At 49.8% G+C, this 23,084-nt stretch overlaps 8 protein-coding genes across 8 annotated transcripts; 4 read left to right on the top strand and 4 right to left on the bottom strand.

Moving 5' to 3' along the window:
- Nucleotides 1-221: 221 nt before the first annotated feature.
- On the bottom strand, nt 222-1,821 carry LCP9604111_5760 (serine incorporator domain-containing protein; the record flags this gene model as incomplete). Its single annotated transcript, XM_039073606.1, has 4 exons — nt 222-938; nt 987-1,575; nt 1,625-1,704; nt 1,771-1,821. 4 exons carry the CDS (start codon nt 1,819-1,821, stop codon nt 222-224), a joined length of 1,437 nt encoding a protein of 478 aa, XP_038928271.1.
- A 1,122-nt stretch (nt 1,822-2,943) lies between these two features.
- LCP9604111_5759 (uncharacterized protein) lies at nt 2,944-4,726 on the top strand (the record flags this gene model as incomplete). Its single annotated transcript, XM_039073604.1, has 5 exons — nt 2,944-3,024; nt 3,083-3,154; nt 3,205-3,337; nt 3,388-3,492; nt 3,543-4,726. 5 exons carry the CDS (start codon nt 2,944-2,946, stop codon nt 4,724-4,726), a joined length of 1,575 nt encoding a protein of 524 aa, XP_038928270.1.
- Nucleotides 4,727-5,692: 966 nt separating this feature from the next.
- LCP9604111_5758 (putative GATA transcription factor (AreB)) lies at nt 5,693-7,701 on the bottom strand (the record flags this gene model as incomplete). Its single annotated transcript, XM_039073603.1, has 7 exons — nt 5,693-6,364; nt 6,468-6,653; nt 6,862-6,952; nt 7,119-7,336; nt 7,444-7,543; nt 7,609-7,641; nt 7,697-7,701. The coding sequence occupies 7 exons, from the start codon at nt 7,699-7,701 to the stop codon at nt 5,693-5,695; spliced, it is 1,305 nt and encodes a 434-aa protein (XP_038928269.1).
- Nucleotides 7,702-8,558: 857 nt separating this feature from the next.
- Nucleotides 8,559-10,924, top strand: LCP9604111_5757 (1-phosphatidylinositol 4-kinase LSB6; the record flags this gene model as incomplete). Its single annotated transcript, XM_039073602.1, has 2 exons — nt 8,559-10,046; nt 10,097-10,924. The coding sequence occupies 2 exons, from the start codon at nt 8,559-8,561 to the stop codon at nt 10,922-10,924; spliced, it is 2,316 nt and encodes a 771-aa protein (XP_038928268.1).
- A 3,158-nt stretch (nt 10,925-14,082) lies between these two features.
- On the top strand, nt 14,083-17,938 carry LCP9604111_5756 (DEAD/DEAH box helicase; the record flags this gene model as incomplete). The annotated part of the gene is made up of 2 exons (XM_039073601.1): nt 14,083-15,100; nt 15,156-17,938. 2 exons carry the CDS (start codon nt 14,083-14,085, stop codon nt 17,936-17,938), a joined length of 3,801 nt encoding a protein of 1,266 aa, XP_038928267.1.
- A 2,220-nt stretch (nt 17,939-20,158) lies between these two features.
- LCP9604111_5755 (med21 domain-containing protein) lies at nt 20,159-20,813 on the bottom strand (the record flags this gene model as incomplete). The annotated part of the gene is made up of 2 exons (XM_039073600.1): nt 20,159-20,716; nt 20,772-20,813. 2 exons carry the CDS (start codon nt 20,811-20,813, stop codon nt 20,159-20,161), a joined length of 600 nt encoding a protein of 199 aa, XP_038928266.1.
- A 136-nt stretch (nt 20,814-20,949) lies between these two features.
- Nucleotides 20,950-21,924, top strand: LCP9604111_5754 (uncharacterized protein; the record flags this gene model as incomplete). Its single annotated transcript, XM_039073599.1, has 1 exon — nt 20,950-21,924. The coding sequence occupies one exon, from the start codon at nt 20,950-20,952 to the stop codon at nt 21,922-21,924; it is 975 nt and encodes a 324-aa protein (XP_038928265.1).
- Nucleotides 21,925-22,122: 198 nt separating this feature from the next.
- LCP9604111_5753 (kinetochore Spc24 family protein) lies at nt 22,123-22,838 on the bottom strand (the record flags this gene model as incomplete). Its single annotated transcript, XM_039073598.1, has 3 exons — nt 22,123-22,300; nt 22,354-22,751; nt 22,812-22,838. The coding sequence occupies 3 exons, from the start codon at nt 22,836-22,838 to the stop codon at nt 22,123-22,125; spliced, it is 603 nt and encodes a 200-aa protein (XP_038928264.1).
- Nucleotides 22,839-23,084: the final 246 nt, after the last annotated feature.

Here is a 23,084-nt window from a genome sequence, read left to right as displayed (position 1 = left end):
TAACGCGTGGGTTTGCCAAGACCGCGGTGAGCCAGTTGATTATGACAAGCTCGATCCATCCATGGATTCGATGACGCCCCTGATGTTTTATTTACGTTGCAAGGACATAATTGAATTTGTTCATTTGTGAATTGGATAGAACCGCAACTATGGATATAAATCAAAATGGTCAATTAGGAGCAACAATATCGCTCTTAACGCGCACAATCAATATGAAAAAACTAATAAACACCGAAGCGATCTGGCAGCATAACAGGCGCAACCAGAGTCCAAAGATAGATAGCATAGCAGACCCAGGCGCTGACGATCTTCACCCAGCTGGCCCAGTATGTGCGGCCCACCGGTGCGAAATCTGTCGTGGTCTCCAGTGTCAGTCCCTGGACTAACAAAGTGGCTACCCACGTTGTGGCGAGGAAGAAGATGATGTGGAAGAGCGAGTAGTTGTATTGTGTTGAACTACGCTCGTCGTCCTTCGTGGTTTCATAGTCATCTTCGTCGTCACTTTCATCCAGGGCACTAGCAGGAAGACTGCCGCTCTCAACAGCAGCCCGGAGAACTTCAGCGCGCATCTCTCGACGGGCATTTGGTTGTTGAGTCACCAAGCCGTGCTCGTTGTCATCCGTGCCCAGCTGGATGTAGCTGTGGCCGCCCTTCGATCCCAAGGCAATTCCTTGGGTAGCAGCGCGTGTGGTGGTGTATGCGATAGTCAGCATAGTGACAATCGCACCGAGGACGATAGTGGCAGTCCTAGTTCCGCGGGACCGGATGAGGGGGTTGCAGTTCTTGTCATCCGGTTCCATTGAAACGGCAGACATGGTCAGGTAGGTGCAGTAGACAGTGACCATTGCAGCCTGAGCCAGTCCTGCGCGAGAGTTCGATTCTTGCACTGCTGGTTGGACAGAAACGAAAGAGATGATCAAAAACACAACCAGGTTAACCTGTGACGAGTCAGTTAGGCGCTAAGATTGGTGGTGTGGGATACATACGGTGATAGCAGCCTGGTTCATAGAGCAACCGCTCTTCGCGAAGAAGATATACATCAGGATGGTCATGACCAAAGACGCCAAGTACATGCCGAGGGTCGAACCAATAAGCAGACCGCGCCACACGCGAGAGTCGCTATCTTCGATCTTCTGCAGGCATAGCTCCGCCCACGAGTGCGCAAGGTCCACCAGAAGGATCAAACCCAAAAGCAGGAAGAGCATGGCGCAGAAGAAGGCGATGTAGTTGCCATAGACGAAGAAGAAGGGTTCGGGGATAAAGAAAGACATGACGATAAAGGCCAGCCAGAGGATGACCTTCGGACCCCAAAATCCATTTTGGAGAGCGGCGCGAGTATCTTTCGAGCTTTTGACGCCAAGAAGCAAAAGGGCGAGGAGTAAATGGAAGAGACCGAGGGCAAAGTTAATACGATGGACCGCGACCCAGCCGTGACATTCCTTCCCGTCGCATCGAATCTCCATATAATCCAGTGTCAGATGTTGCAATTTCTTCAGGGCCCATGGCGTGAGCATAATCCAGGAGAGTATAGAGTTGATCAAAAGGATGAAGGCATAAGCGATTCTCGTCGCCATACTGTCTTTGTTAGTCCGAGATCCTCCGCACTAGGCAGTTGAGATGGTACCTGTTTTGAAACTTTCCGCAGGCGCTACAGACTGCAGAGCATGTCGCTGCTCCACAGCATGATGCCGTGACTGTCAGGATCTGTTGAGAGAGAGAATCAAGTTAGCAACTGTAACATGGTGAACTGGAGATTGGGCGACAACATACAGAACCAACGCTCGGCACGGCCAACAGCGGGATGGAAAGGAGGGCACCCATATTGGGAGTGCGTGTATAATATAGCCCACTGTCTTAGTTCGAATGTAAAACCTTGGAACTGAAAGTAGATCCAGAATCGACAAGAGTGTGGAGAGAGGCAGGTGATGATTGAAGATCGTATGAAGCCGCCTTCGTCATGAATGTTACGTAATATATCCAAATCGAAATACATCACGTGCCAAGTCTCTTTTGGCCTGCTATTTTAGGATTAGCGCCCCGCTATCTAGCATGACCCTCGGCATCATCATCAACATTGCACTAGAGGGATCCAAAAAGTATGACATTCGAGCTAGTTTTCAATTGGTGGAATGATGACCTGGAATAAAAGAAAGGGATTCCATTCGTTGAGAACATTGATTATTTCAAACAAACCTTGGAAGCTCGGTAACTACAGAGTACTCCGTATAGATGAGATAGTATATCATGAAATGTATACATCGAGGACATCCCTTATTGTTGTAAATACAATGGACCTATTTAGACAAAGAAACAACAGATCAATAAATCAACCGCTCTCTCTCTGCTCGGACTTGATTGGACTTGACTACATGTATATTCCTGGTGATATAAAACCGTTGGAAATCAGGCAACATAAGGCTGTAAGGCATCCAATACAAATCCTTATCGCGCGTGGAGAAACGCACTTGGCCGTACACTCGAACTATGACGAGTCCCGATTCGCGCAATTTCGGGGAATCTGACGGATTGCTGTGTTATCAACGCGGGATGCAACGTAGAACTTAGATGACATAGTACATCTCTTACTACATCTCTATTTCTCTTTTTACCCCTCCTCAGATTCCTTATAGAAATCAGTTTATTCTCCTATTTGTGCATCTGACGTGGAGCAACCTTTTCTTGGCACTTGCTTGACGGCTGTTCCGACCACGCGGCCTCCGGGATCATCTCCAAGTCCTTACCTAAGTGTAAGCTCCTGAAAACTCCCAAGTGGCCTTATTCCTTCAATTCCTCCTATATAACTCCATTCGCTCTTTTCACCCTTCTTGTCCTTCATTCCGGGGATGTTTCTCCCAGTGTGGGCCTCACATCTGTTTACCTAGGGCCTAGAGCGCTTGTATCGCACAAGATATCAACCAAAACGAACCGTAGAGGAACGACATCATGTCCGGCTCTCTACACCGAACTGCCCGGATTATTTCTGTCATTGCGGGGACGCTGGTCGCCCTCTCATGCGGAACCAATGTGCGTGATATCTCCGGTCTCATCCCCATTCAGGACCATTAAGGTTAACCCATCTTAGTATGCATACTCCGCGTGGGCGCCGCAATTCGCGCAGCGGATGAAGCTCTCATCCACCGAGAGCAACTTTATTGTGAGTAATGCCATGTCCGGTGTCGGGAAACGGGTTTTAACAGTGTCTAGGGTGTCGCGGGAAACCTGGGGATGTATGCTATGGGAATTCCAATGGGATTATTGACAGATGCCCGCGGTCCCCGACTTGTCGCCCTGATCGGCTCTGTTGGCCTAGGCCTGGGTTACTTCCCAATTTATATGGGTATGTGTTGAGGTTACCTTGTCGGAATTGAGCAGCTCTAATGTCTGTAGCATATGATAATGGCCAAGGATCGATGCCGGTTGTGTTCCTATGCCTTTTCGCTTTCCTTACTGGCATGGGCGGTTGCTCTGCCTTTGGCGGTGCCATCAAAACAGGTATGTTACACTAAGTAATTTGCTTAATAGAGTTAACCTAATGATTCCAGCGGCATCGAACTTCCCCGACCACCGCGGCACGGCAACCGCTTTCCCGATGGCCGCCTTCGGACTAAGCGCGCTATTCTGGTCCAACCTGTCGACTCTCATTTTCAAGGACGATACCGGCCGCTTCCTTCTGCTTCTAGCCCTCGGAACCTCGATTCTGTCCTTTGCCTCAATCCCATTCCTTCGAATCCTCCCCAGCGAGCCGTACTCATCCATCCCACATGGCGGACACGAGTCTAGCGACCTTGATACCGTGCTAGAGGACTCCGATCTACATGGCTCTACCGCTTTTGATCATGAACAATACCCCGTGCATGCGCGGTCGCACTCTGTTGCATCGAACTCCCAAGGCAGGGCATTCAGCCATGCCGATGAGACTGCCAACTTGGTATCCAAGCACGACCGCCCGCGTCCCTCTTTCGATACACTTGACGATGACTTCTTGGATGAAGTGGCCATTGAGGCGCACCAAACTGATATCCGAGGTCTCGCCATGCTCCGCAAAGTCGAGTTCTGGCAGCTCTTCTTGACCATGGCACTCTTGTCCGGTATCGGCTTGATGACCATCAACAACATCGGCAATAGCGTGAAGGCCCTGTGGCTGTACTACGACGACAGCGCAACAGACCTGTTCATCCAACACCGCCAGGTCATGCACGTCTCAATTCTCTCCTTCGGCAATTTCCTCGGCCGTCTGTTTAGCGGCATCGGCTCTGACCTACTAGTCAAGAAGCTCGGCATGTCCCGCATCTGGTGTTTATTCTTGTCAGCGGTAGTCTTTACCCTGACCCAGCTCGCCGGCACCACCATTTCCAACCCGAACAGCCTCGTCGTTGTCTCCGCCTTCACTGGAATCGCTTACGGGTTCTTGTTTGGCGTCTTCCCTTCCCTAACCGCACACACTTTCGGCATTGGTGGCCTGTCCCAGAATTGGGGCGTCATGACACTAGCCCCAGTGTTCAGTGGTAATGTCTTCAATTTGTTGTACGGTAATATCTACGACGCGCACTCTGTTGTCGGCCACGATGGCGACCGCGAGTGTCCCGATGGATTGGGCTGCTACCGCTCAGCCTATTTCATGACTTTCGTTTCCGGCTTATTTGGTATCGCTGTTTGTCTGTGGACCATCATCCGGGAGAGGAACATTGATAACATCATGAATAAGAAGATGGACCGACTCGCCTGAGTTGGATAATCTAGGCGCAATAGTACCTGCATGGCAGGCATGTGCTCATGAATTGCTTTCTTGCTTGCATATCTATCTCGATCTGTTTGCAGTTTGTTATGACTTCTCATAGAGTACATTTCATGGATATTATTTGGGTCCTCATTTCTACCGTTTCTCTATAAACTTGATACTTTCTTTGCCTGTCTTTATTTGAGTTGCCCTACCTTATACGCCAGAACCTGGCCAATTTCATTATTGTACATTTGGAGAATATGCGCTGCTATTCAACCCCAAGTAGTTACTAGGCTCGTCCATGTTCTACTCAACCCAGCTCTTAGAACCACTACGAGCAAAGATTCTGCATGACACTTTCATTCCCGTCCTAACATACATATAGAATATCGCAGCGCAGAAAGCGAGAATGTTGCCTCAAATAAATCAAAAACAGAAATCCCGGCGCTCAGACACAAAAAGCTGACCTAACAATCAAAAACTGTTGCATTGCATTGCTCTATTAAAGCAGCAAACTAAAATAATGATCATTGGAAGCGCCAACTAGCACATGGAGGGAAACATCCCGGGCAAAACACCCAGACGACGAGACATCTCCCAGTTTGATCACCGATTCGATCTTCCAGACGCTTGAGTTCCGCAAGAAGAGAAGGATAGGGACCAAGTATTGTATTAGAAGCATAGTGGAAGAGTTCGTACAGCGCACCGCAAGGAAAGCAAATTAACAAGATGTTTGGAGAAACATCCAGACATAACAAAAGTAAGGGAAAATCGAGACCGTTCAATAGTAGCTTTTTTTGGGTAAAGTTCCAGCCAGTGATGACGAAGGAGCCATGAAGGGTATCAAGAATATCAGAGGTTGGATGAGACCAGCAAACGTAATGTAGCTTATAAGCTTGTACTACCCGTGGACCGATGATGAGGAGAATAAGCAGGTGGAAAAGGGCTGGAAATAGCAAGATGCCGCAAGATCTAAACGCTCTTGGGAGACTTGACAAGTACATCCTCGCCAGATTCCACAACATCCGACAGGCGGATCTTTTTTGCGAGCGGCTCGCCGGACTCGGCGTCACCAGCGCCGCTAGAACCGAGCTGGCGCTCGAGATCGCTAATACGACGCTTGAGATCCTCCTCGCGGCGCTGAGCATCCTCCAGAGACCGTCTCAGACGAACCTCGGAGTCTCGTACAATCATCTCCGACCGACGCGCGCTGGCGTCACTCTGCTCGAGTTCCGTCACGCGACCGCGGAAGAGCTCATTGACGAACTCAAGTTCACTGACGCGTGTCTTCAGGGATGTGTTTAGAGCCAGAAGACTTTCATAGGTGTGGGGGGAATCGAGTTGGCGGTCGACTGCCGAGGGAGAGGGCTGGCGCATCTGGCGGGAGGGGAGGCCGCTGGAGGAGTTCATGCTATCGCCTAGGGTGACGCTGTCGAACATGTGCTGCGGTGCGATATTCGAGTTGTGCGCGTGCATCGAGCCAAAGCCAGGTGTCTCGGTCCGGGAAACGGGGGAGTTGGAACGATCCGAATGACCCGAGGACATCTTGCGCGACGCGCGACGGTATCCATGCGAGCCGAGGGGAGGAGGAGTTCCCGCCTCAGATCGCGGCGGAATGCCATTGGTATCGACAGGGCCGCCTGACTATAGAATCACAGTCCTGATTAGCGCATGTTCTTATCTAAGATAGGTGGGATTGGATTGGGCGTAGGGGACGGGGAGAAAATTTTTTTGATCGCGAACTCACCTTGCGCTTAGGGCCCTGACCAGTCTTCACGCGATTGCGACTTTTAATCACATCCGTTTTCAAGCTTATCGGACGAGGTCGACCATGCAGTTTCAGGAACAGTCCACATGCGTTGCAGAGGACTGAACCGAGTTCGTCCCTACGCCACAGGGGCGTGGTAGAGGTGCCGCAATTTTGGCAAACAGGCTGTAATTGAGGTCGCTTGTCGTCAGTCAATGTGGTCGCCATTATGAGGGTATAGAAGTGAGGAAGAGGAAGAGGATGATAAGATTGTAGAGATTTGAGTCGATAAGGAAAGGGAAAAAGCGGGTGCACGGATCGAGTGGCGCCAAGACTTTCGATAACTCCTCAGAGATAAGACCCAGCGCGCCGATAACACATATTTCACACTTACAGGTCCACTCCCTTGTCCTCCTGTCGTAGCCGCTGGTGACGACGTAGCGTAGGTCATATTTGCCATACCCATACTCGTATCACTGGATGAGCTAAAAATGGGAGGGGAAATATATGGATTAGCCAATTGATTCGAATTCTTATGAGGGGCCAGATTACTGCTCTCCAGGTGCCCGAGTGAAGATTACGCAATAAGATAGGTCGCCCAAAGGTCCACGGGTGGCTTCCATTGAGGACTGGTATGGGGTATCAACGCACCGAAGATTAGAGGTTGGTGCCGAAGCGACCGAAGCCAGTGCTGCAAGTCCAGGAAGCGAGGTGCTAACAGAAGAGCCTGGGTATCCGTCGCTCTCGCCTGAGCCGAATTTGGTCACGCTCTTGATATCCGGCAGTGTCGTGGAAAACTGTGTCGATCCGTTGGACGCGTGACGGGTCGAAGAATTGTCGGCGGACAAGTCGTAAGGGAACTCACGCTCCTGCGAAGAACGGGATTTGATAGCCGGGTCGATGGGCGACGCCCGATAGAGGGTGGAAGCCACCGTGGAGGGGGAAAGTGGGTGTTGATTGAAATCCGGCCTCAAACCGAATTGAAAGAGAAAGGGTAGGTGTCGAACGAATCGCGCGACGGGATGCGAATGCGATTGGGAACAACGGACTCGGAACAGGACTCTAGGTCAATGGGTCTATATCAAGACAATTCCTTCAGTGATCAATTCGATATGAAGTTCCGAGCAGTAATGATCGATACCGGAAAGGAGCGAGAGGCTTAGGCCCGACAATTCTTGTGCCTGAAGAAGTAAATAAGACCAAAGAACAGAACGAAGACTTAAATTAACGACATGATGGCCGAGGATTGGGGGTAGGGGTTGGGAAGAAGATGCAGAATTGAGATGGACGATAAGACGCGATAATAACAATCGGGATAACGATTGCCCCAGTATCGACTATTATTTGATACGGCATGTCAGGGGCGTCACGTTTGATGTTTTGTCTCACAAAGAATGTATACAATTCAATTAATCAGCTCTTCATTCTACGCCACCCAGCCTCTTGATATCTGGAAGCGCAAAAAATGAGTCCATTCCGCATTATCTGGTTCGCCTACAGGTGATCAACGGGTTTTATGCGTATAATTTCCTGCACGAGCGGATATTGCCAGCGTGGCGGATTTAGATTTACCAACATTGATCGTATGTATTGAATTGACGTCCCCTGAATATCCCAATTCGTCATAGAGGGGTCCCATATGGAGATCACGGTGCTAGCCAAGCTTCAAGGGCTTTAGAGCACAGAATAAGTCGATGCATCCATCCATCTAAGACCCCTTGCGATTAGGGGGTGGAGACCGAGTGTGGCGGTGCGTAATGGTATAACGGTTATTAACTAGGTGGACCTGCCCATCCCACGTAATTTACCGCGTTCTGCCGTTAATTACGACACCGCCTGCGTAAATTAACTGTAACAATGTTTTCGGGACGCCCCCTTGGGCGTCCGGACATAGGTGACCACTTATTTCAACCGCCTTGACTCTATCAACTCTTTATTCTATCCACCAGCGGTCTTTTCCTTCTTCTGTTCTCTGTGATGGATTAAACATTGTTTGGTGTGCTTTCGTTCTTTTGCCGGCCTTCCTCTCTTTTTCATACGGGTTATTTTCCCCGTTTTCATCTTCCATAGATCCAACCACCCTCAATAACAATGCCGAAGACTCGTCCTGCCACTTCGGGATACGCCCGGCTCGCCCAGGCCGAAGAGGAAAGAGGCTACCTCCACGATGAGTCCGAAGACGAGGATGTCGGTGCTTTCTCAACAGCGTCCACCTCCGCTCCCCGATACGCCCCCGTCTCCTCTAGAGCCCAGATGCAGGCGTCCGGTCTCCACACCCCCCCAGCCCATCGACGCAGACACAGTGGTTATACTCAAGGCCGTCGGAACTCCGGAGTGGATATCAAGGCCATCAATGCGCGGCTCGAAAAATGGGCGGACGAGATTGCCTCCAAATTCAAGATCAACCGTGTCAAAGGGAAGAGCTATGAGGAAGAGAAACTGGAGATTTACCATTCAGTATTCCAGGCACCTCCCGGAGTTATCCCCGTGACCGCCGAAGCTCTCGAATCGGATGAGTTTGAGGGTCAGCAACGGCGAGCCCGCGCCGAGTACGAGGAGATAATTGAAAGTGTGCGTCTTGCAATTGAAATGGACATACATCCTCGGATGATCTCGCAAGGAAGCTCGGGCAGCTACTTTGCTCGAAACCCTGAAGGTAAAGTAGTGGGTGTGTTCAAGCCAAAGGACGAAGAGCCGTACGCCTCGCGAAACCCTAAATGGACAAAATGGCTCCACCGTAACTTGTTCCCCTGCTTTTTCGGTCGCGCGTGTCTTATTCCCAATCTCTCCTACGTCTCCGAAGCTGCCGCATACGTTCTCGATGCCCGCCTGCGCACGAACCTCGTCCCTTACACCGGTATTGTACGACTATCCTCGAGATCGTTCTTCTACGATTTCTGGGATCGGAGAAAGGCATGGAAAGGCAAGAAAGTTCTGCCTCCCAAGGCTGGCAGTTTCCAAGTCTTCCTTAAGGGATTCAAGGACGCCAACATTTTCCTCCGAGAACATCCCTGGCCTGACCAGGTGAATACTGGATTCCGCACCTCGGATGCTCCGAAGCGCAAGAAGCGGCCGTGGAACGAGGCCTGTCGTCCATCGGGGGCACAGTCCGACGATGAGGATGACGACCCGGGCTATGTGCCCTCGCCCGACGGTTCGCGTGATGAAAGTGCTGAGCGCCGGTTCTACTGGACCGAGAATCTCAAGCAATCCTTCCGCGAAGAGTTGGAGAAGCTTGTGATTCTGGATTATATCATGCGAAATACCGATCGAGGTCTGGACAACTGGATGGTCAAAATTGACTGGGGGACAGAGCAGGTTTCTATCGTGGCAGAGCCCCCAAAACAGACTAGCCCACAGCCTAAGCACGATGAAGACGAGCTTATGCCCCCAGCTCGTCCTGTTTCCGTGAATTCAAATGGCACTTCCAATCCCTCCTTCCACCCTTACAGGCGACATGAAACAATGATGGCTATCAGTCGCACGGGAACTCCATTAGCCTCATCGGAACAGTCAGCTTCTGTCCAGCTTGGTGCCATCGACAACAGTCTTTCCTGGCCATGGAAACATCCAGATGCCGTAAGTTTTCGAATACGCGGGTAGTTACTTCCAACACTAACAACTTGTAGTGGCGCAGTTTCCCCTTCGGTTGGCTTTTCCTACCAGTTTCCTTGATTGGACAGCCCTTCTCGCAGAGAACCCGCGACCATTTCCTTCCATTGTTGACATCCACGGCCTGGTGGAGCGGTACCCAGATGGCTTTGCGTGGTGTCTTTTCGCAAGATGATGATTTCAAAGAGAGCATGTTCGCTCGGCAAATTGCTGTCATGAAAGGCCAAGCCTGGAATGTGGTAGAAACACTAAAGCAACCGGATCATGGCCCGCTTGAGCTGACTCGACGAACCCGCGTCTGTGTATGGGATGACTTAGTTGACGTCCCCGTTGCTATCCCGATGCGCGCGCCTTCCACGGACAAGCAAAGGAACCAACATATAAGGAACCAACATATGAATTACGACCCTGATGAAGAAGAGATGGATATTGGTGCATCCGCATCTTCCCAACCAATCCCCGAACACGATTTATTAGGGTTGAATTCGTCGCTAAGCGACCTCCCCAACCCAAACCGGTTCGAACTTACCCGTGGTCGAACTGACGCTGACAGCGAACGTGCTGATGGTTCTATCGGTAGCCCTGCAACTATAAATGACTTCGGCGGCCGAAACACTAGAGGTTCTCTAGACGGATGGCCTTCACACTCCCGCCAGCACAAGAATCGCAAAAACGGCGGTGCCGTACCTTTCCGTGTTCCTCATGTCAACACATTTGGCAGCGATGATCTCGAGGGTGACCTTGGCTATGCAGTTGCAGAGGGTATGGAAGGCAACCAGCGCAAGGTGATTGTCGAGCGCCTGGAAGCCGTCAAGAGCAAAAATCCTGTTTTCACCTGGTGCTAAGGTTAGATTATGTCGTACTACCCTTTTCGCTCTTCGCTCTTCACTTTTCACTTCTCCACATTCCTACATTACTTCTCTTTTTCATTTAATGTGCAGCTATCTTCTGCGACGTTGTCTTCTCGGGGTATTTGTCGGGTCCCCGTCCTTCGGGAAATGGTTCCCACTTCCTCTTCATGATTCGACCGTGCCTTTTTTTTCCTGCGACATTTCACACGAGTCCTTTGCTGGACATGCTCATGATTTGGGAGATTTCCTTGTTGTATATAGACATTCTTTGGCTGTTGGGGTTACCTTAGGCTATGGCGCATTGATTGGGCGATCTGCCTCATGTAGCATATTGATGAGACCTAATTACATGATACCTTTATCGTCTATTCTTTGAGTCAAATATAATAACCGGTTAGCTAGTACTAGCATGTGACTGCAGCATGTAGCCAGGCTGGGGTAGACGACGATGTTAGTCACTACACCATATTGGATATTAGATGAAGGAATTCACCCAAAGGCCTACATAAACCAAAGTAACAGTAAGTGGCTTGTGGACTTACTCCAACACATATCTTACAAGATTGATACTTCGTTCTGTTATATATTGTGCTGTGACACAGAGACGTTGGTTTACACGTTTGAAAGGTATCTGTCGTGTTGGGACCATCTGCGAGGACCTCTTGAAACTGCTATATTGGATTCAGAAGAATCTATCGCCTTAAGGTGAGATCTCTGAATGGATGCATTAATATCTCCCTAGAGATGTCTACTTTATATCCAGGCACACACAGCTTATTACTCTAGGCTAGGTAAACAACTCAAAGCCACGCGTCTTCGGCTACGGAGATTTACACCCCTCATGTATTCCGTGGGACTTGTCAAGTGACAATGAGAGCCACGACTTCAGGAACGTCTACGAGAAAGCCCAGTTTGTTGTTTGATGCAGACCTACATGGACCTCATACATATGGTAATGTTATGGTCCCTGTGGTAGGTGAAGCCGCATGTGCTACGGCACCCTCTGCCTACACTGTCTCGTGGGGGCTACGGCGAGATGGTGGTCAGAGGGATGGGCAGAGGAGAAGAAAAAGAGAAGAGAATTTGGGGGGAAGGGACCCTTTTATACCCCCAACCCACGTGCCTTCCCAAAGTGCGATACCCTCCATCGCACCTTCCTGGAATCACAAATGTCACATCGGCCATGATCATCTTTCTTTTCCATATGACCTACTCATCGGACCTGGTCCAGCTCACTGTTCTATTTAGGGTCAAACCGACCTGCCCTCCTTCGCATGGCCGGCTTAGAGCTGAGAGTCAACCTCTGCGTAAATGGGCGCAGTGGTTCTATGACCTGAATCTGGCTACTCAGTCTGCCTAGTGTGTAAAGGGTTTAAGAATTCGTTCATTCGATATCGACCCATAAGAGCTAATATTCCACGACCTAAGCAAATACTATCTATGCAACAACATTCGAAAATATTGACATCTTCAAACAACTCCCACGTGTGTATGTAGCATGAAGTACCTTATAACTATGCTTGCAATACATTAGGCTAGAAATCGACACACCTCTTCCACCACGAGACCGAGATCGAAGTTCTGCGGGTGCATGAGCTGGTTATAGGCTAAGATTTCAAATAGCTAAACCTCTGGGTCAACGAAATGAATAGGTATATCACCATCTCTCGAGGGCTCGCTCATGCCGAAGATCTTATCCTCTAATTTATTCCCCACAGACTTCCAGTAATCTCCCTGTTGATCTTGATCCTTTAGGGCTTTGTGGGTCTTTTCGACATCAAACATGTCCGTGATCAGTCCGTGTTGGGCCAGATGTTCGATCTAATGTCTAATTTGTTGCATTTGACCGGTTTGCCACGCAAAATCGTGGATATCACTTTGTCTTTGAGATCGGGAGGCCCACGGCCTTCGAGAACCAACTGGAAAGCAGTTACCATGGCATTCTTGCCAATGGCTGCCGAGGTCCTTTAGATAATCGGCAATTACAGTAGCTTTCATGTCGCCGGTGGCATCGACGTGGAAGCTACTATTTCAACGGTCAAGAGTTGTGCTCAAAAACTGCATTTGGATGGGCCTAGGCTGCCCAGGTGCGCTCAGGCGCAGTCATCCAGCTTACATGATGACCAGGTGATGATTAACTAACTAGTTCAGCACCACATAAACATACAGTAGTAGAGCATTAATTCATTTATGGATTAAAATATCATAGTCAGGCAAGTCAAAGCAGTTCATTTAAATCAGAAGTATACAAATTCCAATCTTGGAAGAAAGGGTGGCTGCTCAATTTTACTCAGTGGCAGAAAGCGGCAAGGGCTAAGCACTAAAACGGAAAATGAACGCCAAGAAGCACGCAGGTAAGCGCGCGAGTACTGATAAGATCTTATCGGCGGGTTTCTCCGAGGCACAGACTTCAGTGGAAGAAGGACTTCGTCATTTCGAGTTCCTAACAACGCGACCGAGCTTGCGACTGACTTGAGCAAAGAAGTTGCGCGAACTAAAAGACCTACAGCCAGAACGACTCGAGGTCAAAGACACTTCCCTCGACCGGTACAAGAGCCACCCACGATTCCTTCGACGAGGCAAACGACAAGGCGCCGACTCGATCGCGATCAGGAAAACGACGTGATTTCCCCTGGGAAACATACGTCGGTGACTGAGGCAACAGCGCAACTAGTGTTGCCCGTGTTACTCTTCCTTATCTCTCACTTTCAATGACGCCGGAGATTTCGCGACCCTCGCGTCTGGAAGACGCACCTTTCGTTGGCCACACCGTTTGCTTAATCACTGCGCTGCGACGTTAGTATTTGACACATGATATCAAGGCTCAAGGGTCTTGAACTTGATTGATACCCCCTCACAAGCAAACCCTATGACAGGTCAGGCAATTAATCAATCCCAAATCGCAACCGCCTATCTCTCATCCTAAATCACTCGACACCGCTGCGAATACTTCTCACATTTGAGCCTGGACGTAAAGCTTGCCAGTCTGGCAGAACTTGGTCCTATATTTCCAACCACGGCAAGTGAAACAAATACCCAGCCTTGTTGCCTCTCTCATCAACTGACTTTCATCAGTTCTCTTTCACAGCATCGCCCAACCCTGAATCCGACCAAAGCCTATCCCGGGTTTTTCGACTACCATTACAAACATCATGGCATCTCATGCTGCGATGCTCTTGAACCCCAAGGGCGCTAAAAGACAAGCTCAAAGCAATGGTAATCCTCCCTTTGCTTCTTCCCCAGCGAGTGATTTGTCTCCCGTGGGTGCCGTCGCTATGTCCCGTGAATTTACCTCGGATAACACTAGGCCCATGACTTATTCTTCTGCGCTTTCTTCTCCTGCTTTCCCTGATGCTTCTTCCCATGTTTCTACACCTACTCATGTGAACACAATGGATACTTCGGCCATGCCTAGAGTCCTTCTTGACATACCTGAGGCATCTGTCCATCTTGACACCCAGATAGACACTCGACCCATGTCTGCGGATATGATGCATTCGGCTGAATTTCGTCTCCCTACTGCTCCTCAGATGGATACTCCGGTTATGCATACAAAGTCTCTTTGGCCAACCGACTCTGTTTCCCCTTGCGCTCTCAATTCGCTTGATCCACCTTCAAGTCTTTCTTCCCACAATTCATCTTCTCTTGTCACTTCTTCTCCGACAGACCCCATGCATCTCGACCCCACGGATTCCCAGGGCTTACTTTTGGAATGTACAGGAAAACACCACGGAAATAGTTCATCTCCTGGCTCTCCCATGGCTACCGCGGGCACTGCAGCCGATACACGCTTTCACCAATCCACTAGTCGCACATCTCCAAGTGTGCCATCGATCTCGACCCCGGTTGTGAAGCCAGACTCCAATCTGACAGTGCAGTTCACCACCACCCATGATGAGGACATGGAAAGCGACACGAAAAGAAGTCACCGCGAGATGAGTGAGGATGAAGACATGACCTATCGACCCAATTTGATTGAAAATGTCTATGGAGTTGAAAAACGGAAGAACCAACCGACGAAGAAGGTCAAAACCGAGCATGAGAAACCGAATATGGCGAACGGACCGGTCTCAATCTCTGGAAATAGCGGGCTTGGGAAATGGATGAAAGAGGATGATGCGAAATCAACACCAATTCCCACTACACTCAACGTGGTGGATTTGACAGCGGGTATGAGCTGTTTTATTTCTGCGGATTGTGTTGAACCAATCTAATATTTTTCTAGACCTTGCGAACACACCTAAGGAAGATGACGAAGTCCTATGCACTGGTTCAACAGATCTCAGCGCCCAGCGTGTCTGCTTCGGCAAGATTGAAAACGCAATGATCATGGCCCATACAGTCCCTAGACCCGGTCCCTCTGTTTTTACCGACTGGTCGCACGCTTGGCCGTCTATCAAACTAGACCTGCGACGCCAGCCCGTGAAAGGCAATTTTCAGATCGACGTCGCGGACCCCCACGGCAAAGTTTTCGGTACAATTGATCCTAAAACGGCACAAGGACTGTGTCCGCTCCTGGATTCCGAAACAGATTTTATCGAGGTGACAGCCTTATTGGATATCCGAAGAACCTCGCCGAATGAAGAAATTTGGGCTCCTACCTCCGGGCTGTGGCGTGCAACCCTCAATATCTACGGCCAACGAAAGCACGCAGAGGCTGTCGGCAATTTTCTCTCTCACCGCAACATCTGGCTGGGTCCTCCGAATTCTGTGGACAAAGGAACTACTGTGTTCAACCCACATGCAGAGAGCCGACGCCAACTTGCCGCCGCAAGCGCTGCCGCCAACAACTCCGCGCGGTCACGCCCAGGGCCAGTTGTCCGATATGAAGCGCGAACTGCTGAAGAGGCTAATGATGCAGTCATGAAGATGTTCGACCAGCTTGCCAACGCGAACATTCCGACGATGGAGCCGTCTAATCACATCACCACACCGATGCTTCATCATCAAAAGCAAGCCCTTTGGTTTATGACAGAGAAAGAAAAGCCGCGCAAATTTGGCCGAAAAGAAGAAGACAATAATTCCTTGTGGCGAATGGAACTTGCGCCCAACGGGAGGACCCAATACCGCGAGATCATTACTGGTATGATTTCAGGGCAAAAGCCCGAGGAGGCCCTAGGTGGGTTGTTGGCTGATATGATGGGCCTGGGTAAGACTCTGAGTATTCTTTCGTTGATCACCTCATCGCTTGGGTTAGCTCAAGAATGGACCGATATGGCTCCTGATCCCGTTCTTGTTCGCCGAGCTCCGGGAATTCGCAACACACGAACAACACTATTAGTTGTCCCGTTGAGTGCAGTGAGCAACTGGGTTACACAGATCAAAGACCATCTGAAGCCAAACTCCATCAGCTACTATGTCTTCCACGGCCCATCGCGCATCACTGATTTCAAGGCGCTTTCCGAATTTGATATTATTATCACGACATACAGTACCATTCTCAGCGAGATCTCGGGGCGTGGTGCCAAAAGTGGAAAACTCAGTCCTTTAACAAAAATGAACATGTTCCGAATCGTTCTTGACGAAGCTCATATCATCAGAGAACAAAATGCGGCACAGACCAAGGCGATCCTTGGGCTCCACTCTGAGCGTCGGTGGTCGGTTACCGGAACCCCAATCCAAAACCGCATGGAAGATCTCCTGTCCGTGACCAAGTTTTTACGGATTGCTCCTTACGACCAACGAAGCCAATTTTCCCAACATGTATCCAACCCGGTCAAAAATGGTGATCCCAATGTACTTGCGAGGCTGCGAGTTCTGGTAGATTCATTCACCTTGCGCAGAGTCAAGGACAAAATCAATCTACCACCCAGGGAAGACAATATCATCACACTAGATTTCAGTGAGCAAGAACAGCAATTGCATGAGTTCTTCCGCGCGGAATCAAATGTGATGATGAGTGTCATTGCTGGTCAGGACAAACGCAAGATAGGTGGCCGGATGTATCACCATGTTTTGAAGGCCATGATGATTCTCCGCCAAGTCAGTGCACACGGGAAAGAGCTTCTTGATATTACAGACCGGGAGAGAGTCAAGGGATTATCTGTTAACGATGCAATTGACTTGGAGGAGAACAAACCGGAGGACACCCCGGCAGCCATAGACAAGAAGGCATATGAGATGTTCGCGCTAATGCAGCAAGCTTCGGTCCCCCGATGTGGCAATTGTAATCGAGAACTCGATGAACCTTTGAATCCAATGGGAGCTGTCGACCGTGACGCTCCGATGGCTATTGTCCTACCATGTTTCGATATCTTCTGCCCCGGTTGCTTCTCTGGCTGGAAACAAACCTACGATTCGCATCCCGAGACTGAGACGCGTTGCCCGAGGTGCGAAGGCTGGATCAACTTGAAATACTCGACCATCACGCCTGCTGGCTTTGAAGAATACGAGGCCCAAAAGGAAAGTGAGCGGCAAACCCGGAAGCTGGGCAAGAATTTGGGTGAATACGAAGGCCCGCACACCAAAACCACTGCATTGGTCAACTATCTCAAGCAAAGTGTTGAAGACAGCAAGAAGCTTGAAGGCGAGTCACCTATCAAGAGTGTTGTGTTTTCCGGATGGACCTCGCACCTGGATCTCATTGAGATTGCCTTGCAAAACAACGGGCTTGACGGGTTTACCCGACTTGATGGTACTATGACTCTTGCAGCACGCACAAAGGCCCTCGAGGAATTTGCCAACAATGACAATATCAAAGTTCTTTTGACAACCATTGGTGCCGGCGGTGTCGCCCTCAATTTGACTTCTGCCTCGCGCATCTTCATCATGGAGCCGCAGTACAACCCAGCTGCCGTTGCTCAAGCGATTGACCGTGTTCATCGCCTTGGCCAAACTCGCCCCGTGCAAACCTTCCAATTCGTGATGAGGGGCAGCATTGAGGAGAAGATAATGGAGCTTGCTAAAAAGAAGCAGGAGATGGCTGACACGAGCTTGAACCGCGTCAAGCGGGACAAGCGCGAGACCCAAGAGGCTCGCATGCGTGAATACCGCAATCTTTTCAAGTAAATTCTCTTCTCTTATCTTTTGTTTTCTTGCCTTAGCTCGCATTCTTTTCATGTTCTTCGGTTCTCCATATACGTCTGCGGTTTCTTTTTCTGCTTCCATTTGATCTTTTTGTGATCTTTTTTGATTTTTATTTCTGCCCTAATGCTAGTGGCTCGCTGGTTTCGTTTTGTGATACCCGGAAAAGGAGAAGGCGTTAGCATTCATTATTACATCTTTGATTCTCCTTATGATCATACACCGGGCGTTTTCTTTCTATGTTTTTCTTTTTACAACATCCAAGCACGTTTATACACGGGTTTGTTGTTTTAACCATAGAAATCATTTTCTTTTCTGCATATGCCATTTATTGGCTTCAGCATATTCACATGCATTAGATTCTGCATACTTGAATTTGACTTCCAAGGGGGTGTAGGACTCGGATATGATTTCTGAATAGAGTGGGATCGCGTATACTCTTCTTCGTACGGCGAGATATGAATAGAAGAATTTCCCGTCTAGACCTCAGAATAGTGCAATGTTACGAACGAGACTTTTTTATCCTACTAAGGCATATTCAGGCATAAACCCTGTAAAATCAGGAGCCTTCTCCCTCCTTTTTTTTCAATCGCAGCGGACACATCGACAGGCATGCTGTTTTCGAAACTCGCGTGCAAGACTTCTCCGTTGAATTTACCTAGAAGTACTTGAGAAAGATGTATACCTCTTCCTCCCGTTCATACTCATTGTTTCTCCAAGCTCTTGTGCTCGATTTGGTACCTCCCATTTCTTTCAGCAACATAAGAAAAGTAAAAAATCACACTTCCCAATGACGCCTACTTGGCCAAGATACATAATCAGCACCTTGAGGCCATTCAGGGAGTATGTGTTCATGATTTTGACCAAACCATCACTTTTCCCCCACTTCTCACCATTGTATCAAGATCTTCCCGGAGTTTGTTCAAAGCAAAATCATCATTCTCAAACTCCGCGGTGCAGATACCTTCAGGCAATGCGGCTCGCTTTTCAGGGAGTAAATTTCCCTGAACGGCACACGAATCGAAGTCGATAATCACTAGCCTATCATGGTCTCGGTACCTAAACATAACGTTACGTAGGTGAGGATCGTTATGGACAAGACCAAGGGCATGAAGATGATAGATGCCGGCCTTGACGTATTGGAGACAAATTTCCTGGTTGACCGAGCGTCCGTCCCTAAGGCAGCCATCAAGAATCTCCTCATACTTCTAGAAGCAAAGCCCAGTAATCCGGCCGGCCTTTACCACGCAGCCAAGATAGCGGGCGACGTTCTCATGTGGAATTTTCATCAAAACCTCACAGATTCGTGCTTGTTGGAGTAGGTCTAGGCCGAGTGATGCTGAGTCGTCGTAGCCAGTGAGCCGGGGCTGCTTGATGTAGACGTCCGGCTTGGCAAAGTCGAGGCATTGTGTGAGACCATCTTCTCGAGGCGGGATTGATCGATAATGGAGAGTAGATCCTCTGGGCGCCCGACTATATCGGACACATGTATCCAAAACTAGTCGTCGCCATCCTGGAATATGACAACGATATATAGAAATTCAGGGTGGCCATCGAATGCCCAGCGCTCTGCCATAGAATGATAATGCATCTTAATGAGACGAGACAGTGTTGACAGTTCTTTCTATTAAGAGAAAAGAGGAGAGAAAACCTGGAAGGTGTGTGCTGTGAAGAAAGATCATGGGCACGGCGCTTATTTAAGTACTTTTTTGGACTAAGAAATCTTAGGTGATAAAGCATCAAGCGATGAACAGTATTCAGGGGGTCTATTTTAATATGGGCTAAGAGGGTGGCAGCAGGTGCTGTTACCTGGTGGATTGCCAGGCCCAATCCCTACAAAATGACTTGTATATAACATTGAAATGGTATTATCATGTGGTATTCGTGAGTTATTCATGTGTCTGTGCAATCGGTAAAAGGGGGGGGGGGGGGGGGGGGGGGGGGGGGGGGGGGGGGGGGGGGGGGGGGGGGGGGGGGGGGGGGGGGGGGGGGGGGGGGGTTATCCAAAGCGCCTCCCCTTCCGGTGAAAAACCGTGCACCACCGATTTGTCTTCTTTCAATTACCCCCCTGGCCTGGTTTAAAACCCCCCCCCCCCCTCACATAGCGCCGAGAATATAGCAAAAATAATGAAACCCCACGCCAGTCCTATCTGTCTCGTATAACTCCCAAAGTGCACATAAACCATATATCCTAAGAACACATGATCAATTCTGAGAGTACCCATCTCCATGGATACCCACCGCGACAGCACCGAGAACATCCTCCAGCCGAGTCCGCAACTTTCTCAACTCCCGCACTTTCGCAGCGCGCTCTTTCTCAACGTCTCTGAGCTCTGTCTCCAGTTCCCGGATTCTGCTCTCTTGCTCGGCCTCGGAAGCGCCAATTCCAGGAAGCACAGAGATAAGGTACTCGATCTGCTGTTCCTTGATAATCAGATCGCGCGCAAGTTCCCGCTGCCGACTCGCAAATGTGCTGGGTGAGTCCGGCGCGGGAGGAAGGTTGGGATCTCCACCTTCTGGTGCTGTCCCCGGTGCAGCTCCGGGTTGTTGAGGGGGTGCAAGCGGGGGTGATGCATTTCCAGCAACGACGGCTGCACCCCCCACTTTGTTTGCGACGGCTGCTGGGACCGGTGGCGAGGACGAGTTCTTGGCCATCTTGGCTAAGGCTGGTGCTGCGTCGGGGACATTAGGCGGTGGTGTTGTAGGGGCATTGTCGTGGTATGTTGTGAGATAGCCAAGCGTTGCGTAGAATTGTGTTGCGAGCTATTTTGTATAGTGAGCAAGGGTTTAAATGTACGTTCTGCTCGATTCATTTTACCTGATCCAGGCAAGTCTGGAGCTGCGTGAGAATGTCAGCCATGGTAGCGACTCGAAAAGAAAATGAAACAAGCTTGAAGTAGCTTGAGAAAGATCGGCAGAATGCCTGAAAGAAGCGGAGCAAATGCGGAGAGAAGCTCTAATGCGGTGAGGCGGGCTTGTCTTTCTCACATCACTCAATGCGCCTGTTGCGACTGCACCATGGCCTTGCTGCCGGATATTCTCCCTTGAGAGTCAGACAAGATGCCCGTCGTTGCTTTTCCAGCTCCAGAGTCTATAATGAGCTGACACCGTTCACCCGCCGGCTCTTTAAACTCCCCTCGGCCCCATCTCCGCCCTCGCAACACCACAATGATTTGACGACATTTCTCTCTTACGCCGAGCATATTTCTCTTCCGGTGGCGAGTTCGGTACATGTCGGCACACACTACGAGTATACCGTTCTCAAAACCCTACGTCGTTATGCGCTAAGCCTCGACCGCATCGGCGGTCGTGACGATGCCGGCATCGATCTCGTTGGCACTTGGCACCTCCCGGAGCGGGAACGAGAACGTGCACTCCGTGTACTGGTACAATGCAAATCACTGAAGGCCAAAGTGGGCCCTAATGTCGTCCGCGAGCTAGAAGGAACCTTCCGCCAGGCACCTGTCGGGTGGCGCACGGGCGAGACGGTTGGCGTGCTGGTGAGCCCGCGCGAGGCAACCAAGGGTGTTCGTGATACATTAGCTAGGAGCACGTATCCGTTGTTCTGGATGACGATTGAACGGGACGGAACCTTGAAGCAGGCACTTTGGAATGCCCGTGCAGAGGAACTTGGGATTGGCCCTCTGGGTGTGGAAACACGATATGGAACCACAGAAGACGCCGAGTCTGGCTCGATTACAAAAGAGATGATATTGACCTGGGATGGATGTGATATCCCCGATATGGACCGCGTGGAGCAAAACCTCGTCGAGTTCGCCGAGCAATGGGTCGCATTCTGGGGTATGGACTTGTCGGAAATCCAGAAGGGGGAGCTTCTGGATGCTGCAGAAAGAGTTCTCCCCTATGATGTCTCTTCTCAACTGCTTAATAGGACCGTATCGGATGCAGACCGGAAGAAGGTCATTCAAGCTTTACAAGAGCGCCTACAACAGCAGCCGGCATCGGAGTGAACACTCTACTACCCGACAATATGCTATGTCCAGGCAGCCATAGAGCTGAAATATATAAGAAGAATTGTATCACTCATGACAGAAAATAATCCAAGGGTATAGAAACACCAACAGCGATTGAAAAACACGACTTCCAGCCTCCAAAGAAAAAAAAAACGCCAGAGAGCACAGACACCCACAAACCATCGATCGGCATGATCATCCTTGCATCGTTGACCAGAAGTAGTTTGCGTAGAAGAAGCGGGAGAACTTCGGGTCGATATTAACGACATGAACATCGCCCTTGCGGCTATTGCGAATGACCGCTCTGTTGAAATTACCCGCCTCATCGGGCTCGATATCAACACCAAGCGAACGGAATATCTTGAGGCGCAGACTAGATAGATATTAGCAAGAGTATCAATCCAAGACCGAGACACAGGCACAAACATTGTCGCATCATCAGCCTCACGCTCGCGCCGAGTTGTTTCGTCGCCCTCGAGACCCTGAGACTCTAGGTCGACCAGTCTTTCCTTAAGCATCTCCAGCTCGCTCTCCAGGCGCTCGCTTTCAATTTCTAGCTCCGATGCAGCTTTGGCAATGCGAAACTTCTTGGTGTCCAACTCTACAATCTCCGCCGCGTGTTTGCCCGAGTCGTGTACGGCCACGGCTTCTTCATGCTGCGTAGATAGAGAATTCAAGTGACGTGAAAGCTTTCGCATTGCCGACTCGGCCTCGCGAATGCGCAGATCGCGCGATTGCTGGAGGGTTGAGAGCGAGTCATTGATGCGTGTGATGGCTTGTTTATCGGGGTGGATGTTGAAGTTGCCGATCGTGTGGTGGATGAGCTGAAGGCGTCAGTGAATTTCTTAGGCCTAAATCATGAGAGCAAATAGATTAGCACATACAGTTCCTGGGTCCTCGTCGAGCAACATGGTGTCGGTGGTTACAATATACAGATGTCGGGATAGTCGGTTGTTTTGGGTTTGTTGCGGCAGCAACAGCCACAGCACAGCCACATATGTTGCTCCTCCGCAAAGTGACGTTGAGCCTGTGATTTCTCCGTCCTCGCTTTTGCCTTCACGCCCAACGTGACCACGACTCTTACTTTCGACAAACTACAATCAAATTGTTGAAACTTTCGTTCTAATCAATATTCTTCCGTCCTAACCACCAACTGC

This window comes from Penicillium roqueforti (assembly GCF_015533775.1).
Source record: "Penicillium roqueforti strain LCP96 04111 chromosome Unknown scaffold_14, whole genome shotgun sequence".
Classification (NCBI taxonomy): domain Eukaryota; kingdom Fungi; phylum Ascomycota; class Eurotiomycetes; order Eurotiales; family Aspergillaceae; genus Penicillium; species Penicillium roqueforti.
This window is presented reverse-complemented; position numbering and strand designations above follow the sequence as displayed.